This window comes from Xenia sp. Carnegie-2017, unplaced genomic scaffold (assembly GCF_021976095.1).
Source record: "Xenia sp. Carnegie-2017 unplaced genomic scaffold, XeniaSp_v1 HiC_scaffold_44, whole genome shotgun sequence".
In the NCBI taxonomy this organism is placed as follows: domain Eukaryota; kingdom Metazoa; phylum Cnidaria; class Anthozoa; order Malacalcyonacea; family Xeniidae; genus Xenia; species Xenia sp. Carnegie-2017.
Window position 1 is genome coordinate 114,078 of NW_025813509.1, and position 27,925 is coordinate 142,002.

The 27,925-nt window shown below is 39.6% G+C and overlaps 3 protein-coding genes and 2 long non-coding RNA genes across 5 annotated transcripts in view; 4 read left to right on the forward strand and 1 right to left on the reverse strand.

The window, feature by feature from the left end:
• Positions 1 to 1,515: 1,515 nt before the first annotated feature.
• LOC124456232 lies at positions 1,516 to 17,252 on the forward strand. Its single transcript, XM_047006716.1, has 2 exons — positions 1,516 to 1,545; positions 12,485 to 17,252. Exon 2 carries the CDS (start codon positions 12,493 to 12,495, stop codon positions 16,699 to 16,701), a length of 4,209 nt encoding a protein of 1,402 aa, XP_046862672.1. The 5' UTR covers positions 1,516 to 1,545; positions 12,485 to 12,492; the 3' UTR covers positions 16,702 to 17,252.
• Positions 17,253 to 18,558: 1,306 nt separating this feature from the next.
• Positions 18,559 to 19,491, reverse strand: LOC124456261. Its single transcript, XR_006952187.1, has 3 exons — positions 19,340 to 19,491; positions 18,712 to 18,809; positions 18,559 to 18,637 (listed from the first exon to the last, which is right to left on the reverse strand). It is a non-coding gene; the product is annotated as an uncharacterized LOC124456261 (long non-coding RNA).
• Positions 19,492 to 19,584: 93 nt separating this feature from the next.
• LOC124456266 lies at positions 19,585 to 23,410 on the forward strand. The gene is made up of 4 exons (XR_006952193.1): positions 19,585 to 19,664; positions 19,866 to 19,897; positions 22,824 to 22,886; positions 23,301 to 23,410. It is a non-coding gene; the product is annotated as an uncharacterized LOC124456266 (long non-coding RNA).
• Positions 23,411 to 24,616: 1,206 nt separating this feature from the next.
• Positions 24,617 to 27,253, forward strand: LOC124456226. Its single transcript, XM_047006712.1, has 4 exons — positions 24,617 to 25,888; positions 26,262 to 26,399; positions 26,571 to 27,030; positions 27,137 to 27,253. Exons 1-4 carry the CDS (start codon positions 24,975 to 24,977, stop codon positions 27,251 to 27,253), a joined length of 1,629 nt encoding a protein of 542 aa, XP_046862668.1. The 5' UTR covers positions 24,617 to 24,974.
• A 306-nt stretch (positions 27,254 to 27,559) lies between these two features.
• LOC124456246 (regulator of G-protein signaling 22-like) overlaps positions 27,560 to 27,925 on the forward strand; it is a 44,515-nt gene continuing 44,149 nt past the window's right edge. Inside the window, exon 1 of the mRNA XM_047006732.1 lies at positions 27,560 to 27,600. The gene's annotated coding sequence lies outside the window, so the exon portion shown is untranslated. The remainder of the gene's footprint in view (positions 27,601 to 27,925) is intronic.

The window sequence follows — 27,925 nt, forward strand, 5'->3', positions numbered from 1 at the left end:
TTTAGTCAGTGATGTATACTTAGTTATATAACTAGAATGTTCGACATAGATGTCATTAATGTTTTATAATACTGTTGTCAAAAGAGATCCTGACTCACTCTTTATCTTCTTTCGTTATTTAAATGTGTTTATGTAACAAAACTTACATGGATAAAAGATTGATGTTACAATAAGGTATGAATTACGATCACCATTTTCAACTGATATGTATGTGGTCGCGTTGTTTATATTAAATCTCTAATCCGTTTGTTGAGTATGTGACATGTAAAGAACTAAAGCAAGCATAATTTTTTTCACACAATCGTCTTACTTCTAAAACGGAAGTAATTTTAGTAAAATTAAGCAAAATTTTAGAACTACATTACCGACATAACAAGTTAGCTAAAGCAGCATCTCGATAAAGTATGAATAAGCATGCATGAGAAATCATATCTAAATTGATATACCAACTTCCTAACTATTGACAATAAGCTGCATGGTAAAGGAAAGCAAAACACTTTCAAAGGCATGGGAGAGGTGAAATAACATACTTTTCTACAGAAAAAAATGGGAATCTGTGAAAATTTATGTAGAAAGGATAGCATGTCCAATCATGCATCACCTTCCTTTTTTTACCGGCGCCACATTTTAGTAATCTCTGTGTGTCTAACAAAATGTTGTTAAATGTATTGAGCAAACCATTCATTTTAAAAGTAAGAAGATTTGTAAAATAAGCAAATGTTGAACACAGGAAAAATGTATTTACATTGAGAAAGACGCAACCGAATCTATTTTTGTGAAATGTCACATGTTTGCTTAACAGTTTTAAGGTTTACTTTCTTTTCAACCTTTACTGCTGTATCTACAGTGTCTTTATTGGTCAGTAATTATATTTGCGTGCAGTTGATGTTTGTCATGTATTTATAATTTGCAATGGTTTATTTAATATCAAAGGTTTTTTATAATAAGAACTGACTTATGCCAGAATATACATGTTTGGAATTTTTGATTAATGAAGGGGGGGAAAATCCATTCAGAGTTTCGAAAATCGTTTCTTAATCATTGGCATTCAAATCCTGTCTTAGATAGTTTATTCTCTATTCCTGAGTTAAAACTTGTGAAACTTTATAACGTTTAACAGTACTCATTTCGAATTTGAATAATCTCAATGTTAAATATGTTCTCTTCATGATATTCTTTTTTATGTACTTTTATTTTATAACAATTGTTTTTAGTCAGTGATGTATACTTAGTTATTTATAACTAGAATGTTCTACATAGATGTCATTAATGGTTTATAATACGGTTTGTTAAAGGAGATCCTGACTCACTTTTCATCTTCTTTCGTTATTTAAATGTGTTTATGTAACAAAACTTATATGGATAAAAAGTTGATTTTTCATTAATGTATGAATTATTATCACCATTTTTTAACTGATATGTATGTGCTCGCGTTTTTTATATTAAATTTCTCATCTTTTGTTAGGTACGTAACATGTAAAGAACTAAAGCAAGCATAATTTTGTCCACACAATCGTCGTATTTCTAAAACAAAGGTAATTTTACGTAAGTTAACCGAGATTTTGTATTTACATTTCTAACTTAACAAATTTGATACCGAAGCATTGCGTAGTATGAAGTATGTACTATAAACAAATCAATGTTTATTTCCATTTCAAATGAAAATCGTTTGAATGATTCTATAAGTGACTTTTGAAGCTATATTTAATACCACGACTGGAAAGTAGGCTTCATTTTTTGTTTCAAATTATCCACTACAAAAATTGCGGCTCTTTCACGAAGAAAAGTTTTGATAATAAATAATTCTGAGTCAGTGATGCGCTTGACATTCACAGATGCCATGTCACATTAAGTATTATAGAGACTACCGGTTCTGGCGCACTTCATTTTCTGGCAAGCTGCATACACAAATCTAAGCGCCCCAGCCCTAGTTCGCATACGTGGTTCACATACATAGTAAGTACACAGTAAGCACATAGGTCGGCACAAAAATCGCAATGGATAACGCAATGACCAAATTCAGGACAACGGCAGGAGCCAAAGACGGGCGCTGACCCCCAGTGCCCGCGCAGGCGGCCGTCGTGGGTCTATTATTTATTTAGACATAAATTCTCACATATTGTATATCCAAACATTCGAAAGCCATAAGGCAGAGCAAGAGCAAGTGTGCGTGGTTATTATCTGGAAAGCTCACCACATGTGGACGAAGCTTCATGGGTGGATACGGCGGATTTTATATGAGGTGGCTAAGGGAAGGCAAGCGACTTCCACAACCATGTCGTAAGTGCGAGGTCATAACACAAGCAGAAAGTATCCTTTGTAAAGCCTGCAGTGCGAATAGGGTGCAGCTCATGCTTGTTTTTAAACAGAAACAAGCAACAAAAAGGTTTGCTAGCGTACTCGCCAAATTAATTTCGGCATTTAGAATTGATTTCGACTTTTAGAATTAATTTTGATATAGAAAAATATCTCCCCTAATGCATAACAACGAGATTTGCGACACTCGAGATGGATACTGTTAATAAACTTCTGAAACTATATGACCAAGGTGTAATCAGTGGACACGCGCTGAACACCTCTCTTAAGGCTCTTCAAGCGCCCGCTGCTTTAACACCCACTGGGGGACAACGTCGTAGACTTAGCTGCATGGGTGAATACTGAGGATTTCATACCTGCGGTGAGATAAGGGTGCCAGCATATGCTCAGCGGCGTCGTTCCTAGCCGTCCGAGAGCTCGCAAGACCGTGAATCTCTTCCTCGTCTCGGATTCGAAAAACCCCGAGAAACACCACTACACTTGGATCAAGGACTTCAACCGCCTTCTCAACCGGTAATCGAAGGATACCCACTGGCTGCACTTCTGTGAGGGTTGCCTTCACGGCTTCACCAGACAGGATTTGCTGGAAGAGCATAAGCCTGAATGTCGAGGCATCAACCAGGCCGCGGTTGCCATCAGAATCCCAACCCCCGGAAAAAATGACAAAATCACCTTTGAGAACTACCACAAGAAGCACAAAGCACACTTAATAATCTACGACGACTTCGAGAGTCTGGTCTGCAAAAGCGAGGCAAACCCAGCAAACCTCCAGGCACGAGGCATGCGGCTACTCGTACAAAGTCGTCCGTTCCGACGGGGAAACACAGCCGCCGCTGCTCTACCGACGGCCTGACGCGGCCAAGCATTTCCTGCATGCGCTCCAAGAAGAAGAGCGTAAGATTAATACGGTGTTGGCTAACCCATAGCCTATGCTCATGATCTACCCCTATGATTATATGGACGGCTGGTCCAGCTTCGACGAGGGTTCCCTCCCGCCGAAGGAGGCTTTTTACAGCAAACTGTCCGTTAAAGGCATTACCGATGACGACTATGCCCACGGAAAAAACGTCTACGACGCCATCGGCTGCACAACCCTTGGCGACTACCATGACCTCTACCTTCGGACTGATGTTCTCCTCCTCACCGACGTCTTCGAGAACTTCCGAAAACTGTGCCTCGAGCAATACAAGCTAGACCCGGCCCCTTATTTTACGAGCCCGGGTCTGAGCTGGGACGCTCTCCTTAAGCACACGGGGGGGGGGAGCTCGAGCTGCTCACTGACGTAGATATGCATCTCCTCATTAAGAAGGGCCTGCGCGGCGGCATCAGCATGGCCAGCAGTCGCTTTACCAAAGCCAACAACCCTAAGGTGCCAGACTACGATCCACGGAAGCCAAAAAGAAGGATCCAGTACTACAACACCATCAACCTGTACGGCTGGGCAATGTCGCAGTCACTACCGACAAGCGCGTTTGAGTGGGTCGACCAAGATGATGTAGAGAAGGGCTACATTCTTGAAGTCGATCTGGAGTACCCAGAAGAGCTGCATGACGAGCACAATGCATATCCGTTGGCGCCAGAACGCTTGAAGGTCGACAACACGAGACCGAGAGACTCCCCAAACTTATTGCCAAGCCGACATTCAATCGGCATCTCATCTTTGGCGATGCGGTAGACCTCGCAGACGTTCACACGAATAAAAGCAGTCTGCTGCTCAAACGGCCTGTCTTCGTGGGCATGAGCATTCTCGAACTCTCGAAGCATCTGATGTACGACTAGTACTACAACCATCTCAAAGTGCAGTATGGGTCGTCAGCAGAGCTCCTCTACACCGACACCGACAGCCTTGTGCTGGAGATCCAAAGTGAGGATGTGTGCGCTGACATGAGACGCAACGCCGGTCAATACGACACCAGCAACTATCCCAAAGACCATCCCCTGATCAGCACAGCCATCAAGAAGGTGTTGGGGAAAGTGAAAGACAAGTGCGCCGGGGCGCCTTTCGCTGAGTTTGTGGGACTCAGGCCCAAGATGTACTCTATCCTGAAAGCAGAAGGTGTTAAAAAGGCCAAAGGTGTTAAAAAGCGTGACTAGACCCCATCGACTAAGCTGGCGGTGTTTCGTTACCAAGGACCACCACTTGGAGCTCCTCGCGCACAAACGTGCGCTTGGGCCAATTGCTCAAATAATACAACATGGGCTTCCCGCCCTCAACTACAGCCCGCTCGACCTCGTGGGAGGTCACACTCCAGATAGGATCGGTCGCCCTAAGCCGTTCGCCACACTCGAGGTCGCCAGGCGCATAAAAATACCGCACAATAACATCTGATGGCAAGCGTCGCTCTTTGAAAGCAACTATTCTTCCGAATCGCAAGGTAGGGCTTTTCGCCCGTCAAACGACAAGTTTCATTATTGAGCGCTTTAACCACCACAGGTAATCTTGATACCCATTCTTTGTTCCAAGTTTCGAGCTCAGCCCGCTTGCGATGATACTGGTAACCGAACAATCGCTCCGCTAAAGTTAGATTAAATCTTTCTACGATCCCCTGATCTCTATGAGCCTCGACCTTACCACGTCGAATCGTGACACCATTTTTATCACACGCTTTTTGCACAACCCCGCGGAACTCCGAGCCATGGTTGACTTGTAAAACTTTAGGCCATCGAAGAGGCCCACGGGCATAAAAAGACTCTAACGCCTTCCCAACCTGGGTCGCTGTCTTGTCTGTGATTGCCTGAGCCTCCTTATACCGACTTGCTATGTCGACCATCGTCAATGCGTATTTGAATGTGCGTCTTCCGACTAAATCGTTAGACAGATACAAGATATCGGTCTGGTGGAAATCATTCAGGGTGCTGATGTCAAACATAGGTCGGGGGATAGCACTTCGCGCGGGTGCTGGCAATTAGATCTGCCAGATGGCCTGTTTTGTTAGCCATTCATGAGCCACATCCTCTCCGAAAACAGCCTCTTTAGCCAGCTTCGGGATAGCAGCACGGCCGCGCCAGTACCCCGCAGGACTGTAGTACGCCTCTGCGTGACGTTCCTCAACACTTCGTCCGTCCATTTGGTAGAAACGCGACCATGCTTTGTCGGGACGACGGCTTTGACACTACGTGTCTTAGGCGGCTTCTCTTCAGCTTCGAAATCATCAAAACCACCGCCAGTTGTCAGAGGCACAAAATCGAGCACCTTCTGATCATTAGCTAGAGTGTCTTCGCCGAACATTCCCCTTAATCTTTTTAAAAGCCCCTCTCCAAAACCCTCTTCTATAAACAGCCGCCCCGCCAGAAAAGCATGGCGCAAGCAAACAGCCGTTGCTCGACTCTGCACTGCAAGCGTATTCGTAACCATGACCCGCTCGGGAAAGGCCTCCAGAAAATATTTGCGCAGCTCGGGCTCTGTATATGCTTCCTCTAATTTAGCGAGCGCACGTCCAAAGCTATCGAAGACAAGCACATGTGTTCCAGTACAACAAACAGTTAGGCAGTGATGCCCCTCTTCGACCGGATTATGGAGAGGGTAGATGTTGTCCGTGTTGCTGATGCAAAACCGCCCATCGTGGAGATGTGGTAGGCTGTCGTAGCTACAGACCCCAACACGAACCGTCCTCGGGCTCGCTCGGCCTTCAGGAGACGTTCGATGTCAACGCTAGAGAGCGGGTAATCCATTCCTTATACTGAGCACAGGGGGAGGCTGTTGGTAGCCGCCACCAGGATGGCCCCTTACGCAAAGAATGCCGCTATCCCTTTCACCCTCGGTGCATTCAGCTCGCTGTGGGACAACGTCGTTGACAGTATTTTCGGCGCGGGTATTCTTAACGGCAACATGTCTCACCCCTCCGACGACTACCACGTGGAATATGTGCCATCCCGCGAGCAGACGACGGGCGGTGCAAAAAGATTGAGGCTGGAAAGACTCGCTAGACGACGGGAAACAGTTCGAAGAACACACGCAGCGCCAAGGTCGACAACAAGACGGAAGACGGGGGCGTCGAAGTGCGCAGCGCCTAGAAGAACAGCAGGGACATGACGGAAGACCACGGGGCGAGCGAAGAATAGTGGTTTGGATGAATTCAAGAGTATGCTCCTGGATGCTGCAAAGAACACGGGCAAGAGAGCAGCGAATCGCGCAAAATCGAGGGCCTTTTTCATGTTGAAATCGTCAGCCACAAGTTTAGCACCCAATGTCCTTGCTTTGGCGCCCGCGGCAGCTTCATGTTTCCATCAGCCCATCAGCAACAGCATCTCCAAGGCCTTGCGGGCAGCGTCCTTGACCCCGACGAGCACCCACATTGGCCACTCGTTAAACATTTAAGGTGGTGCATATCTATCCGAAATGGATTTTCGGCTGTTATTCCCCGCCCTCGGATCAGTCGTCCCGACACCATCACAGGCGCCCGCGCTTCATGTTCTTCCAAGTGTTATCGCGCGCGATACTAGCACTGGTGGCGGCAAATACCCCGCTATCCCCGGGCTTGAATTTCACAAAAAACCATGGTTTGACGATCTTCTGCCTTCACTCAAAAAATGGGGGCAGAATGTTTGTCCGAAAAGGCTGTACGTCATTTCGAACACCTCCGCTGATCAATATATCCAATTTAACACGGTCTTGAAGCATTATTCCGTCATGCCTGAATCGATCGAGGGTACGAGTATAGAACCGGAGTCCTACGTCATCATCGACAACATCCGCGTCACGAATCTCAAATGCGGAACGCAGAGGGATTGACTCTATAAGTTCTTTACGATGTATAGCCATCATCTGAAATTGAACGTTTTCTTCCTCTCCCAGAGCTTCGACAACATAAAGGACATGAAGCTTTACACAAACTTTTTCTATCTCTTCCGATTCACGGATAATTCGAATGTGAAGCGGTTTCTTAATACGCTCTTCGGTGGCACGGGCAATAAACCGGCTCTCATCTTCAAACTGTACGAGAAACTCGTGACCCTCTGCGAGCGCCCGATCCTCGCTATTGACTGCACCAATCAGCGATTCGCCTATTATTGCGACGAAAAATCTACTGCGGTGGACTTTCAGTAAAAGCTTTGCTTTCTCCGTCATTACCAGAAAGTTTTTTAAGCTTGCTAGCAGCTTTCCGGCTTTTTTAATTGAGAAAAAATCTGACCAAGAATTAGAGGAAGAAGTTCAGAAGGGATATCACCAGATTTTTTCGTATGTTTGAAGAAAATGGAACATATTCGAGCCGGATTGTCTCCCACAGCGGCTTGAGCGGGTGGCGGATGGTTATCGATCGGCCTTCCTCCTCCCAAAAGCGCGGCGGCTGGAGGTCCTCCAGTTTATCGAGAACCACCCGAGCTCATTATCAAACGCGCTAAGTCCTTTATAGAGGTCTTGGGTTATCTCCCCGATGGGGCCCTAGCAAAGGGGGCTGGAGCACCAAATTGCCACCGGGATTTCATCTCCTTCCTGTGTTAAGCATTCAGTATATACCAACCAATCCCCTTGCTAAGTCGAGCTTGCTGTAGCTAAAAAGACACCCAAGCGTAAAAGAGCTCTATGCCTTGTTCGAGGGCCACCCTAAGCTTCTTAATAAAGAGTCAGTCCTGAACGCGGTCAAATCCAGGTTGCTTAACTATTCTGAAGATACAGGCCAAGTTTGACGACAGCGTCGCTGATGTCCGTTTAAAAAACCGACTCCCGGCGGTCACTACAACCGCGCCTTCTCTCCAGACTCGGAAAGAGGGGGAGTTGAATCGCTTGCTGCTGCTCGTCTTTGGCCACTCTCTGGCGGACCAGAAGATTCCCGAGGCCTTTCTCAAAAGCAACTATTTTACTCCGCGTGCGCAGCTGGTACAATTGTTTACAGAAAGTTCTCAAGGGTTTGAAGCAAATCTCAGGGAGCCTCATGCGGATCAGGATATACGTGTTGCAATCGTGGCTGACTATCTCATGCTTGCGAATAAAATAAACCAACAGTTTCTCGGTAGTTATTCTTTTGAGGTGGTCGCTAACGCCGTAGTCGACTTCAGCCATCCCCAGTTTTGCCTGGCGAGGAGGAAGTTGCAGGAGATCAGACAGCATGCTCTTGCGGTCCCGGGGCAGGGCAAAAGTTCGGTGATTCGGCGGCTTTGCTTGAGACCTACTCCAAAACACCCGAGAGCAAACTTAAAAATTATGATCGTCATTTTATGCCTGGAGGCGTCAGAGGCAAGATGACTAGTGATGCTGCCTTTATTAATGCGCTCCTTATTAACGGGAGCCCCATCACTAGCAAGTGTCTTGCTATATTGAACGCTTGAGGCCTTGAATGAATGTTTCATGGACATGGCATTTTGGACGATCACTTGGGAGAAGACGGCGGCTGCTTCGGTGATCAATCATCAGGAGGAGCAGCTTGCTTGTTTGCAGGATGCTGTGGTGCGAAACGAAACAAAAATTGGGAATGAGGATACCGAGGGCACTTTCTCTCATACTGTCGCGCAGCTGAAAGTTTATAAGATCGACCTCCATGGTGTTGATGACCGTTTGGGTGGTTTACTGAGAGCTGCTACAGGAACGCTGCCTGATCTCGTTGTAGTGGCGCGGTTTGGGGAGGGTGCGAATCTGAAAAATGGAAAGATAGAGATTTAGGGTCTCTGGATTGGGCAAGTATAAAACGAGTGGTATCATATGAGCAGCGGTAAACTGCAAGAGGCTTGGGCTGGAACTTCCATCTCTTCTGGGTTGGTGATGGCACTTTTCTTCTCACTTGCTATGCTGCGGTCCTGCGGGAAGCCTCGGACCACCGGGGCACGTATGGATAATATTGGAGACGTACCTATAGGGTGTATTATCTTGAGTTTCCCTGATACATATCAGCATGGCGTTAGATTTGTGTATGACCCAAGCAGTTGAGATTTTGCTCCAAGCAAGGAAACTCCTGTTGTGACGGATTTAATGCCCTTCAGCTGCCAATACGGTGCCAAGCAGAATCCACTGCGCTCGATCCCTGTATGAGAAAACGCTTTTGACAGCCCCAACCGTACGCAGCTGGAGGCTGTTCTCACCTAAGCTCAGGCCACCAAGCGACTTGAGTATCGTCGTTCCGATAGAGCTGCGAGGAGGGTGGGACGCCCTCCTACGCGTATTACTCTGCAGGCAGAGAGGGGGGTCGGCGGATGGTCTAGACTTGGCCCGGTTCTCAGCTCGAGTCGAGTGCTTTGCATGGGGATCGCGGCTGCTGTAAACGATGTTGCGACAGTCCGGCTGAAGGTGAATGATGTCGAGAAGACAACTTTCGAAGTGCGCAAGGCACGTGGGCAGGTTTCAGCCTTCACAGTTTTCAACCCTGCATTAGACATTGACGCGGGGGACGTTATTTGGTTTTCTTAAGCATCTTCTACAGTAGGTTCGATAGTGACATAGCTATTGGAGCAGTATGACTTCGTGTGAGATCTCCGCGCCCCCTTCTTTGCCTCCGGTGTCGACGGTGCCTCTATATCCTACGCTGCCTACTGCGAGCGATGCTGGAATAACGTACCGATTTTAGAAGATTTTAGAGGTCAAAGCTCGCTTGCACACGGAAATGGAAGCCCGCCAAACGTTCTACAAAAAGTACAAAAAAGCTGTGAACGGGTTAGACGGTGCGGGCATAGCCCTGTCTGCTATTACTGTGGGCAGCGCTGTTAGCGGCGTGGCCGTACTCAGTACCATCGTCTTCGCGCTCGAAGTCCTAGCAGCTGTTTGCGGCACGGCCACTTTCGCTGGTCGGGTCGTGAGCCGCAGATTGGACAAGAAAGCTGAAAAACACAATCGCATTCGGACGTCCGCCGAGACCGTGCTCTGAACAATTTGGCTGATCACGAGCCGAGCGCTTCGAGATGGCAACTGCAGCGAAAGTGAGTACCAGCTCGTTTTGGGAAAACCAGTATTTGAATAAAATTGTGTGTATAAAATAGCCATCGCTGGTGTGGAGTGTTTGGCATGTCAAACTGGCGCTATGAGCGTCATGAATCTAGCCGAGCATTTCAATGATCGGCGGCATAATCGCTCGTGGTTGTCTGTGTGACGACAGTGGTGCTATCAGCGGCGGGGATGGGGAATGGCTATGTGAGCATGTCGAGTTTCCCAGGCACCGAGAAAAGCTAGTTGAGGAGCTAATGAGATCTAGGGGGTGGCCTCACCGCTTCTTTCGGTCTGCTCCCTAGGAACTGCAACGGCAATTTGTGCTTTCGAGGGAGGGAGTAGATACCCACCTCCGCATGTTGGGCTGGGTCCTCGAGGAGCCCTCTCGACGAGAACAATCAAATAGACCCCCGACGGCCGGGTGCGCGGGCGCTGGGGGTGGGCCGCCCGTCTTTGGCTTCTGCCGTCTTCCTGAGTTTGGTCTTTGCGTTATCCTGTGTGATTTTTATGCCGACCTATGAGCTTACTGTGTGCTTACTATGTATGTGAACCACGTACGCGAACTAGGGCTGGGGCGCTCAGATTTATGTATGCAGCCTACCAGGGGGTAGAGTGCGCCAGAACCTGAAGTCTTTGTACTAATTAGTGTGACATTTCTTTTTAAATAAAATTAAACTTAAGTAAACAGTACAATGTACAAATGTAAAGTAAAGATTAGGTTCCAGGGGTCAAAATGAACTCATGATAACGTATATATTTCATCATCAATCATTATTTTTCAATAAAATTACACTTTATTAAACAATACAATATATAAATGTAAAGTAAAGATTAGGTTCAAGTGGCCAAATAACGTACAAAATTCATCATCATTCATTTTGCACGTAATTTATTCTTAGATGAACTTTGATTTTGCATGTACACTGAAAAACTGAAATCAAGATATTTGTTTTGTTTTCCAACGTGTCTAACTGTTTTAGTTACTTGAATTAAATCGTGTAACAACACAAAGTCGAGAAATTTCACTGACTGTCAGGCCAGGCCCTCAGTGACGTGATAGGCAAGGGGGCATTTCGCCTTGGGCCAGTAATATAATATGGGCCTGCGCCCCCCCATTAAGACACATGAAAATTGCAAATTTGAAGTTTATAGAAAAAGTAATGAATGATTTGTGTATTATTTGTACTTTTCTTACGTTATCTCATCATGCAGAAGACATTCATCAATTGCTAACTTTTTAGAAATTCTCGTAGCATCTTCAAACGGAATCACGCTTTAAGTCTTATCAATATAAGCAGGCATTTGGCTAAGTTGTAAAAGTTAGGGGAGCAACAACAATTTTTGGGGGGGAGGGGGAGCAGTTGTAGACATCAAGTTATACTGTATTATAACAATAATGTAATTTATCACTAGTTAGTTTTTGTGGGTAGCCGCTGTGCATGCGCGACTAACCATTATGCCATACTGAAAAAGTGTCTGTGTGAGGCAGTGAGGCAGGCAGTGTTTGTTCGTCGTGATATCCTCGGCTGTGTTATCGGTGATAGTCGCATATGCGAACGATCACGAATAGAATTTTTTAAAGTAATGTCAATACTTATGTTGTTCTTCAATTACTTATGCTTTAGAGCGTACAATCTGCACTTTGTTTTAGTGACAACAGTCAAAGCCGTGCAGCTGAAAATCTCATTCATTTATACGCTTTACTGGTGATTACAGACGTCAAATATATCCTATGAGGGACTACTGCAGTTTAGCGGACACCTTTGACGCTGACCCAAACCCTACCCTATAATCCCAAGCAAAAACGAGCCCGCAGTCACAAGCGCTTCGGGTGTCCACTAAACTGCAGTCTAGCAAAAATTTAAATTGGAACAGAACCATCGGCAATATAGTCCTATCAAAATGTTAATAAGCAAATATTCATACAACACAGCAAACCAGTTTGATATATCTTGTTAAAAGAATGACGTATCTCTTCACCACACGATTGTTAGACAAATATGATAAATTATTTATTAACTAGGAGTTATTATCGTAAGGTAGTTGCTGCTTCTCGCGCCGAGTAGGCGAAAATCTTATTATTTTAAGTGTTTTTTTTATTGTATCAAATCTACTATTTTAATGCCTTGATGTAAGATCAATTACTGGGTCATGTCACTAGGCAGTGAACACAACTTTAATCAAGAGAAAGAAATGATGCACACAAGTCTTTATAATTGACTTGCTGTACTATTTTTAATTTATCCTTTAACTTTTGTGAACATTTTGTACATTTTAAATTATAACATTTTTCACAAACTAATTCCTCATTTCTAGAATGAAATATGGCTTCACCACCTAAAAAATTAAAGATTGAGGAAAATGGATCTCGTTTGAGTAAACTTTTAATCAATAAAGGAACACAAGCCTTAAAAAAAACATTGCAATTCATTATAAATCTTCAATCATCAAACTTAAAAGATAAACTTAATGATCCTTCTACCAAGAGTAAATTGACATCACTAAAATTCAAAGTCATCAGCAAAGAGCAATGGGACCTTCTTTACCCGTCAACTGGTTCACCTGACATTGAAAAATTTGATATTTCATTATTGACTGTCTTGTTGCGTAACATATGTGGTCTAACAACGCCACATGGTGGATGGGATGAACTTCCTTCCTCTTCAGATACCTCAATCTCAGCAAATATTGCAAGAATAAAGTTTTATCGAAACAAAGTTTACGGTCACATAACTACAACTAGTGTAAATGATAGTGAGTTTGAGTACTTGTGGCAGGAAATTTCAAAAGCATTGGTTGGTCTGGATATTCAACAAACTGAAATAGATAAATTAAAGAATGCTCCACTCACTGCCAATGAGGCAAATTATACTGAAAAATTAAAAAACTGGTGTACTGTTGCTGAGAAAACAAAAGAAGATGTGGAAAGTATAAAAAATGACGTGGAGAAAATTAAAGAAAGCATGTCAACAAAAGCTGATATTACTGAAATTACACAAGAGATGGCAACAAAAGCTGATGTAGTAGAAATTAAACAAGAGATGGCAACAAAAGCTGATGTAGCTGAAATTACACAAGTGATGTCAACAAAAATTGATGTAGTAGAAATTACACAAGTGATGGCAACAAAAGCTGATGTTGTTGGAGTAAGAGAAATGATGCTGTACAAAATATGCTCAGATCTTCAGAAGCTTGGAAAGTGTAATTTTACTGGTCTTATAAAAGATCTTAACAAGAAATACCTTGAAGGCACTAGACAATGGTTATTTGAAAAACTTGACACTTGGTTTAACGATAGAAGTGAAGATGCTTCTAATGTCATGATTTTGATTGCCGGTCCTGGAGTTGGTAAAAGTGTGTTTGCTGCAGAGGTGTGTCGACGATATTCTGAAAAGAAGAAACTTGCTGCTTATCATTTCTGCAGATATAATAGATCAGATTATAGAGATCCTCGAAAATTGATAGAATCATTGGCTAGTAGCATGTGTGATACAATATCAAATTTTAAAAGTAAACTGAATGAAGAATTGCAGAGAAATAATTCCAAAGAATCGATCACCGATAAATTCCTTGTTTTATTAAATAATCCATTGCATTCATTGCAAGATCATGAACCAACGCTTTTGGTTATTGATGCCTTAGATGAAAGCCAAATCGATGGCAAAAGTGAATTGTTGGAATTGATTTCAGAAGAGTTTGACCGACTGCCTAAATGGATTAAAATCTTCATCACCAGTCGTCCAGAACTTCCTGTTCAAAAAGTGTTGAAAGACATGAATCCTGTGGAAATTACAACTCATCCTCGTGATGAAAACAACGAAGAAGACCTGTACAAGTATTTGAAACATGAGTTGAACGATCAGTTGAATGATCGGGTGCAGGAAGATCACTACGTTCTATCGTCATTAGCAAGAAAATGTGAGGGATCGTTTCTTTACGCTCACCACGCACAACTGAGCTTAAAGACAGAAAAAATTGAACTTACATACGAGAATATTGAACAATTGGTCCCTAGTGGGTTAAGCGGTATTTACACAAAGCAATTCAAAAGAGTGAAAGAAATGTTAACGGAGAAAAGTACCAGATATTCTGTTATCTCAGAAACTACTTTCATGCAATTTCTTGAATTGTTGGCTGCCTGTCGGGAGTTTTTACCATTAACTTTATTGCTTGGCTATTTAGGTTTTTCTGGTGATATCAAGTTTGAAGTCCGCAGTAAAATCATTGAACTTTTATCTCAAATATTGCCAGTTTACGATGATTGTTTAACCGTGTATCACAAATCTCTAATTGATTGGTTGAAATCAGATGGTTACGAACAGCATGAGTTTACAGTTAATTCAAAAAATGGTCATAAGTTCTTATGGCATGCTTGTGAAAAAGTGTTTGAACACATCAAGTCGATGAACATTTTTGAAGATCAGATGAACACTGCTATGATTAAATATGCTTTGAAGAATGGAATCTATCATATGTCAAAATGTGGCGAAAATGTTGACTTTAGCTGGGCAGTAGATGTCAAAGTGGTTTATGCGAGGTTAATGGCTGTGGAAGACATTAACATGTTTTATACCATTAGGTCTGAATTGTTTAAAATCCTTAAAGAACTCCAAACTTTCTTGAGAAAAGATGTACTTGAGGAACTACTATTTCATTTGTTTATTGCGAGAGAGCATTTACGTATATATGATAATGGCTTAGTTTATTTAGAGAGTATTGCAAACAGAATTTATGGCAGTAACGAAAAAAGATTATTGGCAAGGGATTTATTGAAACAAGGAAAGCTTGTTTGGTTTGAGGATTTAGACACAACATATTTAACAAACCGTCATCATTTGACTGTCCCCTTGCGTGCTAACGTTACATTTCTTTGTGTGTCGTCCAATGAAGAACTTCTTGCTGTAGGATATGAAAATAGTCAAATATCTATTTTTGAACTTCCAGAATTTGAACAACGATGCACTCTTGGTACTGCACTTGATGATTTAAGGTTGGAAAAGAGGGATGCTGAAAACACAATAAATATTGGTTTTGTACGTGGAAACATCTCTTGCTGCTGTTTTTCACCTACCGGATATAGACTGGTAACTAGTGATGGATCTACTGAAGTAAAGTTGTGGGACGTTAACAATGGACGTTTGTTAGTATGTTTACAGTCAGATGATGTCGTTAATCGTTGCTCTTTCTCAGATTCTGGTTTGTTTATTACAGCAAGATATGATGGAATTTATTCTAAAGATGTGTTCACTGCATGGAATTCATTAACTTTGCAAAGAATCGATCAACGCTGCGTTGTTGATTACCAAAAATTACAATGTAGCGATAAATATTCAGAGTTCTTTGGTGCAAATTTCGTCGAGAGTTCGTATGTTTTTCAATTCCCAAAGGCAATCGATATTTTTTCAAAAAAAAGGAAATATCCACTACCTTTACATTTAATGATGACACACCATTATCGTGATTGTATTTTTTATCATACAAGCCAGAATGGAAAGCTTTCTGAAATCACTCAGTTTTGCGTTGTGCCGTATTTTTCCAAGCTTAAAATTTTCAAAACTGATATTCTTTGGAGACCTTCATTTATCTTTGAGAATTTTGAAATTAAATGCTGTTGTTTTTCACCGGATGGATCTTTTTTGGCTGCTTTCGCTGTTGGTGACCACGTCAACATTCATATTTGGAGCATTAAACGTTACACTATTATTCAAATTGTACCAATGCAACTGAAGAATGCATTAGGATGTTTGTGGTCAGATGGTTTACTGTGGATATGGGATGGTTCTGATCATCTTATGAAGATATCAACTTCGTCTGAAAATTTTGTGGATTCTACTCAAGCAAAGTATGTTAACATTGGATTTAAACCTAAGAAAATCTTAACATTCGGTGATGTCTTAGTTTGTATTGACAAAGAAAAGTTTGTTCAAGTTGTTAGAATTACCAAGGGTGAGATACAATACAACAAAAGACTTCCTGTTGATAGTTCAAAATTTAAAGAAGCGGCGGTATCACCTGATAATTCTGTTATTTTAACTGTAAACAAAACAGAATACACATTATGGAAATGGGGAAATAACATCAATGAACTTTACTTGGAACCTTGGCATACTGCAGAAATACCCATAACAGCTATCATTGAAAAATTTGTTCCACAACAGGTAACTGTAAATGATTTAAAGTTCAACTGCTTTATAAGTGATAGTAAACAAGCAGTCATAGCATTTTGCAATGGCTTCAGATGTAAAGGCATTTATGTAATTAATGTTCATGAGAATGGTGATGTGAATGAGATTTTTCATGATGTCAGTGAATATTATTTGCGATCCAACCTAATCGTATGCAAATGTTATTGCATTGGGGAGTGTTTTGGGTCATTGTTTGCTGTAGATTTAAAGAGTGGTAAAGTATGCGTGCAATTTAAGGAACTTTATTTAATGCCTCATATTATTATGCATTCCAATACAGGAACTTTAGCTTTGGTTGACAATATAAAGTGCAGAATTCAATTTTTAAAACTTAATGTTCCTGAATAAATACATCAACTCAAACTTTAATAGTAAGTTCAAAACCCTTTTGAGAAAATTTCACAAAGACGTTGATGGTCCTTAGGATGATTGCTTGTTTCCACCTGCTATAGTTTTCTACAGAAGAAGTATACTTATCCTACCAGGCAATCTTTAAGAAATTATCTATATTTACCAAAAATAAATTTGGAACAATTTTGCAGAAGATGTTTTAAATTTACCGGTACTTTTTCTTAGAATATCTTACCTCCTGCTATTAAAGAATGTAAAATATTATCTATGTTTTGCAATAATCTGAAACGATGTATAATTGCTTTTTATAACACAAATTTCTTGTATTTAAAAAGATCACTTCTATACTAATTGATCATGAATATTTGTTTATTCATTTCTAAGATTCTACTTGTAATCTTCATAAATGAATTGTCATTTAAAGAGGGCATCCTCTAGATATGACTACTACTGTAAGATGCTCTGTCAAACTTATTAATATGTATTGTACCTCTGAACAAATTTCATGTTGATGATTTACTTTTTAATAAAAATGTATGGTTAGATAATTTGTTTTTTTTTATTTAACAAATAGATAACATTTAACAGTTGTCTGTACAGTTATAGATACACGGGTATGACGTCATTGTGATAAAAACTGAGTGGCCACGAGCCGCCGGGCAAATCAATGTTTGAAAACCGAATTTTTTCTTTTCTTTTTGCTCAAATGCGTCCAATGCTTCAACTAGGCATTCTTAATTTCTTTATTTGCCCATTCAGGATATATTCAGGTAAATATTCAAATAAATTATCCGTTCGTTTGTCATTTAAAAACAAGGAATTTTCTGTGACCTCAATTCTGTGTATCTGTCCTCTTACAGATCATAGCTCTAGACAAATGAAATTGCTCAAATTCTTCCGGTTGTTATATATTATTATAAATAAGACGTTCACTACACAGAAATGAATAAATGTTAACAACTCATTCATTTTGAGTCATTTGATAATATGGTGTTGTTGTAGATGAAGATTATTTTTAAGAAATTATAGAGTGACTTTCTTTTGACATGCTTTCAAGAACTGTAAATACAATTTAAAATCGTTGAAATAGGTTTTGTATGATGTTAAAAATTCACATGTATAAAAACACCATTTGGGTTTTATGATCATTAGTTGAAAAATGTGAGAGACCATTTTTGTACGTTTATTATGTACACATGACCTTAAAGACAGAAAATGTTGTATACTGTCAACAATTCCCGTATGTAAAAACATCATGACGTCATGTCAATAACTGTGAAGAAAATAAATAAAACTTTTACGATTTTGACATAAGTTCTTTTAAATTGAGGATATAAATTTTTTTTAATAATATTTCCTTAAAATATAGAAGATTATTAATTCTCACTTTCTGTCTTCAATGGTTAAAATAAAATTTATCATCATGTTGTTGGAGTTGATACAACGTAAATAGTACAGTTTCAATTTATGACAATTGTAAACGTCTCGTTGCATGGTTTGTGTAAAACAATTCTATATTTAAAAGCCATGCAGTTGGAGATTTTGTGAAAGAGATTTCAGATATACACCTTCTTGCAATGGTTGAAAGTCTTTCAACATTCTGTAATATGTACAGGTATTTACGGAAAACATGGCTGCATCTTTCATAGAAAGACCATTTTTTACTGGAATTTTGACGCAATTATCCTCCTTCAATTCCTTCATCTCCATCCAACTACCTTTGCAAATTTGTATCAAAAATACAATAAAACTATTTGCTGAAAAAGTCTAATCGAGTTAACTCATATGATTGGCTAATACCAAGTCCTGCATTTCCCATTAATACTCAGTCTCCAACACGGACAGACTTTCACATCATCACCAACTGCCAACACTTCGCCGATACCCTCGTTACCACCAACTGCAGGGAGGGAAGGTTTGATGGGATACAATCCTAAATAGAAAGTGACGGACCAACAATTTCAAGGGGGGAGGCATGCATATAATGGTATCAATTGCACTCCCCACCTTGAAGCACATTCAGATCAGCTCGATTGACAGGTGAAGTCAACATTTTTAGAAAAACACTTTCTCTGTTGAATTCTGGTAGAGGATAATCTTGTAGACTACAAAATCTAAGTAGAAATCATTGGCAGATCCAGATGAGGGTTGTAGTATGTTCACAGACAGAGACAGCCTCCCCAGAACTTGAATAATTTATTGATAATTTCGTAGAAGCACTATTGCTAATGCGCATTTAATATACACGACGAGTTTTTTTAAAATAGACATGTTTCGACATCTCATGATGCCATCTTCAGTATAAGTGAAATAATAAACAATACAAGATTTATATAGAAGTAATATGATACACAAATTGCAACAATAATAAGGAAATAAGATAAATTAATGGGGAGCGTCCGAGCGTATTATAAACTAAATACTGTATTGAATTTAAAAACTTGAACATTGAGGTTAGGGTTAGTTATGTTAATGTGAAGTGCTTCTTTGATATTGATAATAAAATTGACATGCATGTGTAGGAGCTAGCACTAAATCCTTGCATGAATTGCCATGTGTAAAATCGTCGGCACTGACTACAGAACAACTCAACCACTTTCAAGGTAAAATTCACTGTTCACTGGAATACTTTAACCTGATAACCTTACTTGGGTCGCCATATTCTGAATAAACTAAAGCTTTAGAAGACCGAGGTATACTTTCAGACGTGATCGAAAATGTCCTCGACAATTTTACAGCTTTGCTTGAAGTCAGAAACCTGAAGAGAACGCATTGCTTCGATCAGTCTGCTATGGTCGTGAGCAGCGCCATTTTATTTAATGGCATTCTGAAGGATGGGAAATAACGTCGTCCGAACAACAACAAAACCTAATTTTAGATATTTACAATAAAAAGTCTCTTCAAGATTAATTTTAAGCTATGAATTTTTGGATGGATTCTAAAAGGGAGCATAATGGAAGGTATTTCAGAGTACATCTGCTTCGGTATTAATTTTAATTCGAGGCTCGAACAACAGTACAATTACTACAATACTGAATGATAGCTATATAATTCTGAGTCTGAACTTCTTCATTACTATAATTTACAGCCGTCTATGAATTTATGATATAAGTTGCTTTCTCTAACATATTTCGTTTAATTGCATCGTTTTTCTTTCATAGATCCAAACGTCGAGCTGAACAAAGAGAACCTTGTAAGTAAAAAACTTTCAACATTGATATCTTCTACATAATTCACAGTTTTATAGATTACGCGCTCGAAATTTCCACTGGGTGATAATAAAGTAAATGGTTTGAACCCGGGAGTATCGTTACATATTTGTAAATGTGGATCGTCCAGGTTGGTATAGTCCTGAGAAGGACTGTTTTTGTTGTTGTTGACTCTGAAGATGACTAGCGCTAAGGTTGTCGAAAAGTCAGTCAACAAAAACAAAAACAGTCCTTCTCAGGACTATACCAACCTGGACGATCTATATCTACAAACATGTAGTTGATAATATCATGAAAATTGAGAGCGAAAAATTTATTTTGGAAAATCATACTAATACTGGAGTATTCATAAGAAAAAGGGTAGTTATAGTTCTTCTTAACTTGCTGTTTTATGCAGGCATTTGTTGTTGTTGAAGTCGTCATTAAAAAGCAAGCGACTCTTGGCTTGCTTTTTAATGCATGTTTTGTTACTTTAATTGAATTTTTGTTTAATCTTAAGGTCGTATTTAGTTGAAACTATAAAACTGCCTCTGAAGTAGCAATGAAATTTATGCTTTATAGTATAGTCAGAAACCTGAAAAATATAGTTTGCAAATGCTTTCATGTTTATGTACACCCGGTTGACCCAAGCATCCTCGCCATGCCTGGCCAAACATCGTACTTCTGTGCATGTTCGTGAAATTCAATTCGATGTAAAATGGTGGGCAAGCAGAAGAATGCAAAATAATAAATTTCGGTGGACCATAAAATAATGCATACCATGCGCGCGATACTGTAGAGAGAGATGTTCCTAGCGGAAATCGAATTTGGATAAGAAAAATAAGTTATCAATGCCCAACATAAAGTTGTCGGAATTTATACGAACATATTATTAAATTATATAAATAGCTATTATATATAAATCCCTCTATACTTGTAATTTAGTACTGTCTGATGATGTCTGGAGAGTCAAGACGAAACGTTACGCTACTAAATAAATATTTCTTTTTATACGTCATTTTTGTATTGAATGTGCTCTTTTAAAAGTACTTTGCTGAGCTTTAATGTTTATATTAAGAATTCACTTCCAGCCACTTCCGGCCGGGTATTTACGACTCATAATGTCTCGCAACTTTGGCTTTGGAAATCCTACTTCAGATAATCACAAATTATATAACACACATATATCTATAGCAATCACGCTAAATCACTAAAATATTTGTGTATACTTTATATACTTGTATTTTTTTTTTACTTCATCAATAAGTCACCACTGACCTAAATACCCACTTAAACACATCAAGGATGAAGTACGTCTTTATAAAACAGAAAGATGAATTATCCACAAGTACAAAAGAACCAACAAAAAATCACATTTATGCTATACATTGACCTGAGTATACTTACTTCACTCTAGTCATTCACTGCAGTCGTTGCCAACTAGTAGTGTCGTTGTTTCATTTGTGAGAATATATTGTGAGCTTTTGTTAGTGATTTGTATTTCAAAAGAAATCAGTATGGTACAACTGATTATATGAATATACATCCCCCCAATTAATGTCGTTGGTCACCGAAAGGTCACACAATTATTTCAACTATTTGTCGTACAAATATGTAAGGCACGTGCCTTGCTTATTAATGCAACAAATAATATCTTGTCTGGAATAAGGCTCATGAAAGAAATTTTGAACGAATCTTTGATTTTCAATCAAAATACTTTCTAAGTTAGAATGCACTATAGTATTAAGTATAGACCTGGAGCTAAACTGCATATAATAAAATTCGTTAATTTTTTTGACAAACGATTGCCTTCAATACGACTTGTAAAAATTTTCTGTACAATAAACTTATTTTAGTTTCTCGTGTATCATGACTAAAACAGCGTAGCCCAAAAGAGACAGTACTCACGCAACCGACTTCCACTGTAGAGACAAGAGACATAAAGAAAAATGCAAATTTATGAAAATTTTGCCTCATTGCAATTTTGATCGACAACATAAATTTGTTGTAGGCTTCTCTACTTAAAAGCAGAAACCCTTACGCTACAAGTCCCGGGGCTTGTGACCTGTATACTATGTTGTTAGATAAGGTCGTTATTGACTGTAGTTGTTGGATAAAGCATTATGTTATCACTTTTTTGTTTAATAACACTCCAACTATTTAACCTTATAATTATACTCATTCATGTCGGCAAGCGGGATGCTAGTGACAATGTATGTTTAACATCGATATTAGATTCATTCTTTTTCAATGAATAGCGGGATGCTTCCACTGAAGGGCAATGATGAAACGTCTAACATTAACACCGGATTATGTTACTGCTTATTTAATATAGAATTCGAGCTTTGTCCATATGAACTGTTCAACATGCTTCCGAACAAAAATGAGCAGGAATATTCAGTTGATTAATCTATGATAAACCTTTCACCTTTTAACTCTGCTATACCGGTCAGAAGCCCGAGACTTGTAGCGTATAAGGCTCTCTGATATGAGCAGACTTGTCTCGTTAACACTAAGTACGACCAAATTACACTAAGTACAACCTAAGTACGCCGCGCCACTAAGTACTACCAAATTTAACTCTTTAAGTGGCAGTGTAGCAAATCTGCATACAATCTACGAAATGAGAAACAAATTTTCAAGAAAATTCGTCATCGAAAGTTTTACATCAAAGTTAACAAAACATGCATTGAGCAAGTATACATGTAAACGATGTCAACAACAACAAAATAGTAAAAACTATAACAACCTTTTTCTTTATGATTACTAGTATGATTCTACTGAAACATTTATCCCGACGCTCTCATCAACTATCATCTCATAGAAATCTTGAGCTCGTAATGTCAAGAAGCAATGTCTATGTTTGTCTAAGTTATACAGATCTTTCTCGTGGACTGAAAATCTCCATATAACCGACTGTCTTTTGTTTAGGTTGAGTATCTTCGACATGACGATACGTTTGTAGAGTACTTTAACACATTTCTTTCATTGCCAGTAACTGTGTCTTAAATATGCATTTTTTCATATTCAAAAAGTCTTCAACAATATCAACAAAGCTTAGCTTGACTTTCCTTCATCAGGTTTGATGACATAAATTTTATAATTTCAAGTTTTGTAATATCGAATTATTTCAAAGTTGGCCATGATTGATGCTTTCAAATCAGCGTTTATGGTTGAAAACATTTTATTGTTGTTTGATGTTTGACCAAAGGAGAGCATCTACCGACCAACAATACATTATTTACAGACAAATCTTTTGAACAAAAATGTTTAGAAAATAAGGTGGTACATACCCTCCTGTGCACCATAAAATATATTGTACTCCCCCCCGCTAACCAAGCAGTATGAGACTGATTTTGAAACTAACATATTTTTTTCTGTGTTAATTTTATGAACATCAACTTCCAGTGCTTTCAAACAAGAATTTACTACGACAAACGATCTGGCCTTTTGGAAGAATTTACACAGAAACTGGTCAAAGATGCCTGTGGAAATATTCAAAAGAGACACGATCCAACCAGAAACAAAGTTCAGATCAGTTACTGTGTCGCAGTTCTCGATCAACAATCGACTTTAAAATGGTTACCAAAACAGATTAGATGAATTCGCTAGAAGTAGGATTTTCGCAGAATACAAGTTATCAAAACCTCTTTCATCGGCTCTGGTAACATATGACGTTTGTAATGGAGGCTGTTGATAGAGCGACGTTTGACGCAGAGAAGTTGTACCTCCCCTCCCTCAATAATGTTTGAAGTGCTTAGTGCAGGCTGTTGATAGAGTGACGATTGACGCATGGAAGTTGTACCTCCCCTCCCTCAATAATGTTTGAAGTGCTTAGCGCAGGCTGTTGATAGAGCGACAATTGACGCGGGGAAGTTGTACCTCCCCTCCCTCAATAATGTTTGAAGTGCTTGTGCAGGCTGTTGATAGAGCGACGATTGAAGCAGGGAAGTTGTACCTCCCCTCCCCCAATGATGTTTGAAGTGCTTGGTGCAGGCTGTTGATAGAACCATAATTGATGCATGGGAGAGGTTGTTCACTGGCAGATTACTCAGTGGGCTAAATAAGCTGAATCCTAAAGGCTCGGGCTTTTGAGAAGCCCGCTGTATCCAGACATACTGAGGTTTTAGTTTTTGCAATTCCGTGTTAGTTAAATGTTCTTAATTTAAACTATTTCGTATGATGAAAATCGTACTATCTGCTGTTCAAATGAACGATAATCGAAAGTCATAAAGTATTGGGTTTTCCCAGTTAAAACTGTAAATTTATTCCTTATTGTTGATGCTATGACTTTCAAAAACAAGCTGGGAAATGCAAAGGCAAAGGAGCGTTAGGAACACAAATGTTATCAAGTGACTTAACATAGTGGAAGGAATAGATATCCTACTTAAACTCCAACTACATTGTCTTAAGCCTGTTTTCCACTAGCTACGTATCGTAACGTATTATAGCAAAACGTAACAGGGCGCATGCGTGCTTATGAATTTGATGGTCAATAGAAGCGAGCACGCATGCGCCGTGTTACGTTTTGCTCCGATACGTTACGATACGTGGCTAATTGAAAACGGGCTTAAGCCTTCAGGCCTTGTGATTAGTAATCCGTCACTGAGGGTATTCATGTTGTACTCAACTGATTTCAGCTGAGGATTGATTCATGTCAAATTACATTTATAATCTAAGATCATGAAACTAATGTAGATGGTCGAGATTTGGGTTCAGTTTGGTCCATTGATAGTATGAAACAGGACTGCTAAAGTTTTTGCTTTAATGGTTAAACTGTGGAAGAAGCTTATGAAACAAAATGATTTTGCATCTGATTTAGGCAAATTATTTCGAGAGAATCACTGGAAATATCTCACGGGCAAAAACATTCATTACTGAAATGAAGAAATGTGGAAACATCTCACGAGGAAAAACATTCATTACTGAAATGAAGACATGTGGAAATATCTTACGAGGAAAAACATTCATTACTGAAATGAAGACATGTGGAAATATCTCACGAGGAAAAACATTCATTACTGAAATGAAGACTTGTGGAAACATCTCACGAGGAAAAACATTCATTACTGAAATGAAGACATGTGGAAATATCTCACGAGGAAAACATTCATTACTGAAATGAAGACATGTGGAAATATCTCACGAGGAAAAACATTCATTACTGAAATGAAGACTTGTGGAAATATCTCACGAGGAAAAACATTCATTACTGAAATGAAGACTTGTGGAAATATCTCACGAGGAAAAACATTCATTACTGAAATGAAGACTTGTGGAAATATCTCACGAGGAAAAACATTCATTACTGAAATGAAGACTTGTGGAAACATCTCACGAGGAAAAACATTCATTACTGAAATGAAAACATGTGGAAACATCTCACGAGGAAAAACATTCATTACTGAAATGAAGAAATGTGGAATTTCTTCTAAAGAAAGTTTCAACAGTCATTTAGACGACCAGTTTAGAAGTACGAGTCCCTCAAGCACAGAGAAACAATCTTACAAAAGAAACGACAAAACAAGCGGTGACGTCATCATAGGTGCGGACGTCATCATAGGGGCTGACGTCAGAACTATTGACGTAAGAGAAGATGTTTACGGTGCTTCAAATGATGAAGTGCTAACATCAAATGTCTCGGGTAACAGTAATAAAGGAAAAGGATTTGATGAAGAAGAAAAGTCCAAGAATGAATATTCAGATGACTTTGTTGAGCTTAAAAATGATGAATTGGTAAAGAAAAGAAACGATGGAGATTGTTTCTTGCATAATAGAACAAGCTCCATGGATTCTTTGCAATATAACGGTATTTCAGTGGAAAGCGATCGAAAAATCAATGATAACGACGTTAAAAGGAAGGCCTTGCTTTCATCAAAAACAGCCATGGACAAGTTCAAAGACTTCCTTGTCGACACTAAAGGCGAAAGTTTGCTTCTGCTTTGGCTGCAAATTGAGTATTGGAAACATATTAAAAATAGCGAAGAAAGAAAAAGGTAAACATCGTTTGAAGCAGAGATAATGTGTAAAAGAAAGAAAATATCGTGTGAAACAGAGGGAGTACTGTGTGAAACAGGGAAATTAGCGTGTGAAGCAGAGGGAGTACTGTGTGAAATAGGGGAAATATCGTGTGAAACACAGGGAGTACTGTGTGAAACAGAGGGAGTACTGTGTGAAATAGGGAAATATCGTGTGTAACGGAAGGAGTAATGTGTGAAAACAGGGAAATTAGCGTGTGAAACAGAGGGAGTACTGTGTGAAACAGGGAAAATATTGTGTGAAACAGAGAAAATATTGCATGAAACACTGTCGTACATTTATAACCAAGTATTTGAGATGCATATGCGTATTTTGCTTGTTCATCTGTAGATACGTTCAGGAAATGAAACAACAATATGGTTCACCATTGGAGTTACCACGTAAGATAAAGAAAGACATGTTATCAGGATTAGCTGAAGATATGAATGAAGCACAGAGAATCGTTGAAGAACCATTGTTAAACTATTGGTAATTAATTATTATAATGTATAGTGAACATTTGGGAAATTGAAAACAAATACTAGATAGATTTTCTGAAAGTTTCATTCATCCTTGAGCTCGCTTGCATTAAAAAAATTCTCGCCTAGTATTTTTTAGCTTTCCCAAATATCAACTCTGAACATTCTTTTTGTTCGATAGGTGTAAAAGGTTCACGTTGCATGAAGTAAATATTTCGAAAAAAGTTCATTCATCTTCAAAAATGTCCCCATCAATACACATTTGTACACCGATACATATTTCACCATATCCCACCAACGCTCAATACATCCCTAGACCACATCCATACAAAACACCACAATCCCTCAACGCTCAATACATCCACAGACCACACCCATACAACACACCACAATCTCTCAACGCTCAATACATCCCTAGACCACACACATACAACACAACACAATCCCGTATAGTGAGTTATTCCAGCAGTAGTTCACATTGGGAAAGCAACATGTCATTACAACACGTGAGTCGCACGTGCAACAAATGGAAACCGACCCACCTGAGATCAAAGTCAGCACGTGGACGCAAAGTGACGACGCCTTATCACACGAACGCTGGGAAGCGACAGTTTGAGGTGACGGATGATGTGATTTCTACGGTTGTGTATCACTTGTGTTGTTGTGTACAGTTGTGTACAGTTGTGTATACAAATGTGTTTCATCAAGAGATAATATATTTCAGGAACTTCCTAAAATTTTATTTAGATCTACGCAACATCAGATAAGGAAGAATTCGGATTTCAAAAACGACCAATCAGCGCGTTTCCAAGATGTTGTGACGTGGAATATTTTTCACCAATCAGACTTGTCATTGCACTTTGATTATAGTCTTGGAACAAAGATAATCACTCTGTGATTGGCTTGTTCAAACATTTAACGAGTCAAACTTCCCACATGACGCTTATCTCGGTCATTCTAACCCCCACGTCACCAAATGTCAGTTTTAATGTTTCATAAATGATCAAATTGACTCAGTAGTTGAATATTCACTATATGATTTCTTCAAAAGGTGGCATGACGTCATGGACGATGCACGTGGACAGCAGTCACGTAATACAGTCGAGGAAGATGAAACCTATGACGTAGAGCGGTTGCTACGTGATAGTTTGGAGTACCAGACTGAGTCTGGATGTTTCCTGGAAGATTTCATATCAAAAGATAACAATGAAGTAAATTATACTTTCTTTTTCTAAAATAAATATTAGAGCCCAACAAATAATTTTGAGCATAGTCATAAACAATTTGGTTTTATGAAATTTATTTAAATAGCGACGTTTCGTCTTGACTCAAGACTTCTTCAGACTAATAAGGAAGTTAACAAGAATTATAGATATATAGAGAGTTATTTACATAGTTTGAGGTATCAGATTACTGTGGATGTGTAAGTTTGATGTGATTTATTGTTAAGGTGAGGTATTGAGACTAGAAAAGCTTAAGAGGGATGGAGTTGCCTTGGGTGTTAAGTGAAGGTTTTAGTTTGGAAATGAGGAGGCT

Bases quoted from the DNA above. Each gene is read 5' to 3' on its own strand.
- LOC124456232 (XM_047006716.1), top strand. From the start codon at position 12,493: ATGGCTTCACCACCTAAAAAATTAAAGATTGAGGAAAATGGATCTCGT.
- LOC124456226 (XM_047006712.1), top strand. From the start codon at position 24,975: ATGTGGAAATATCTCACGAGGAAAACATTCATTACTGAAATGAAGACA. The intron at 25,889-26,261 runs GTAAACATCGTT...GTTCATCTGTAG, and splicing joins AATAGCGAAGAAAGAAAAAG to ATACGTTCAGGAAATGAAAC. The intron at 27,031-27,136 runs GTTGTGTATCAC...AATTTTATTTAG, and splicing joins CGGATGATGTGATTTCTACG to ATCTACGCAACATCAGATAA.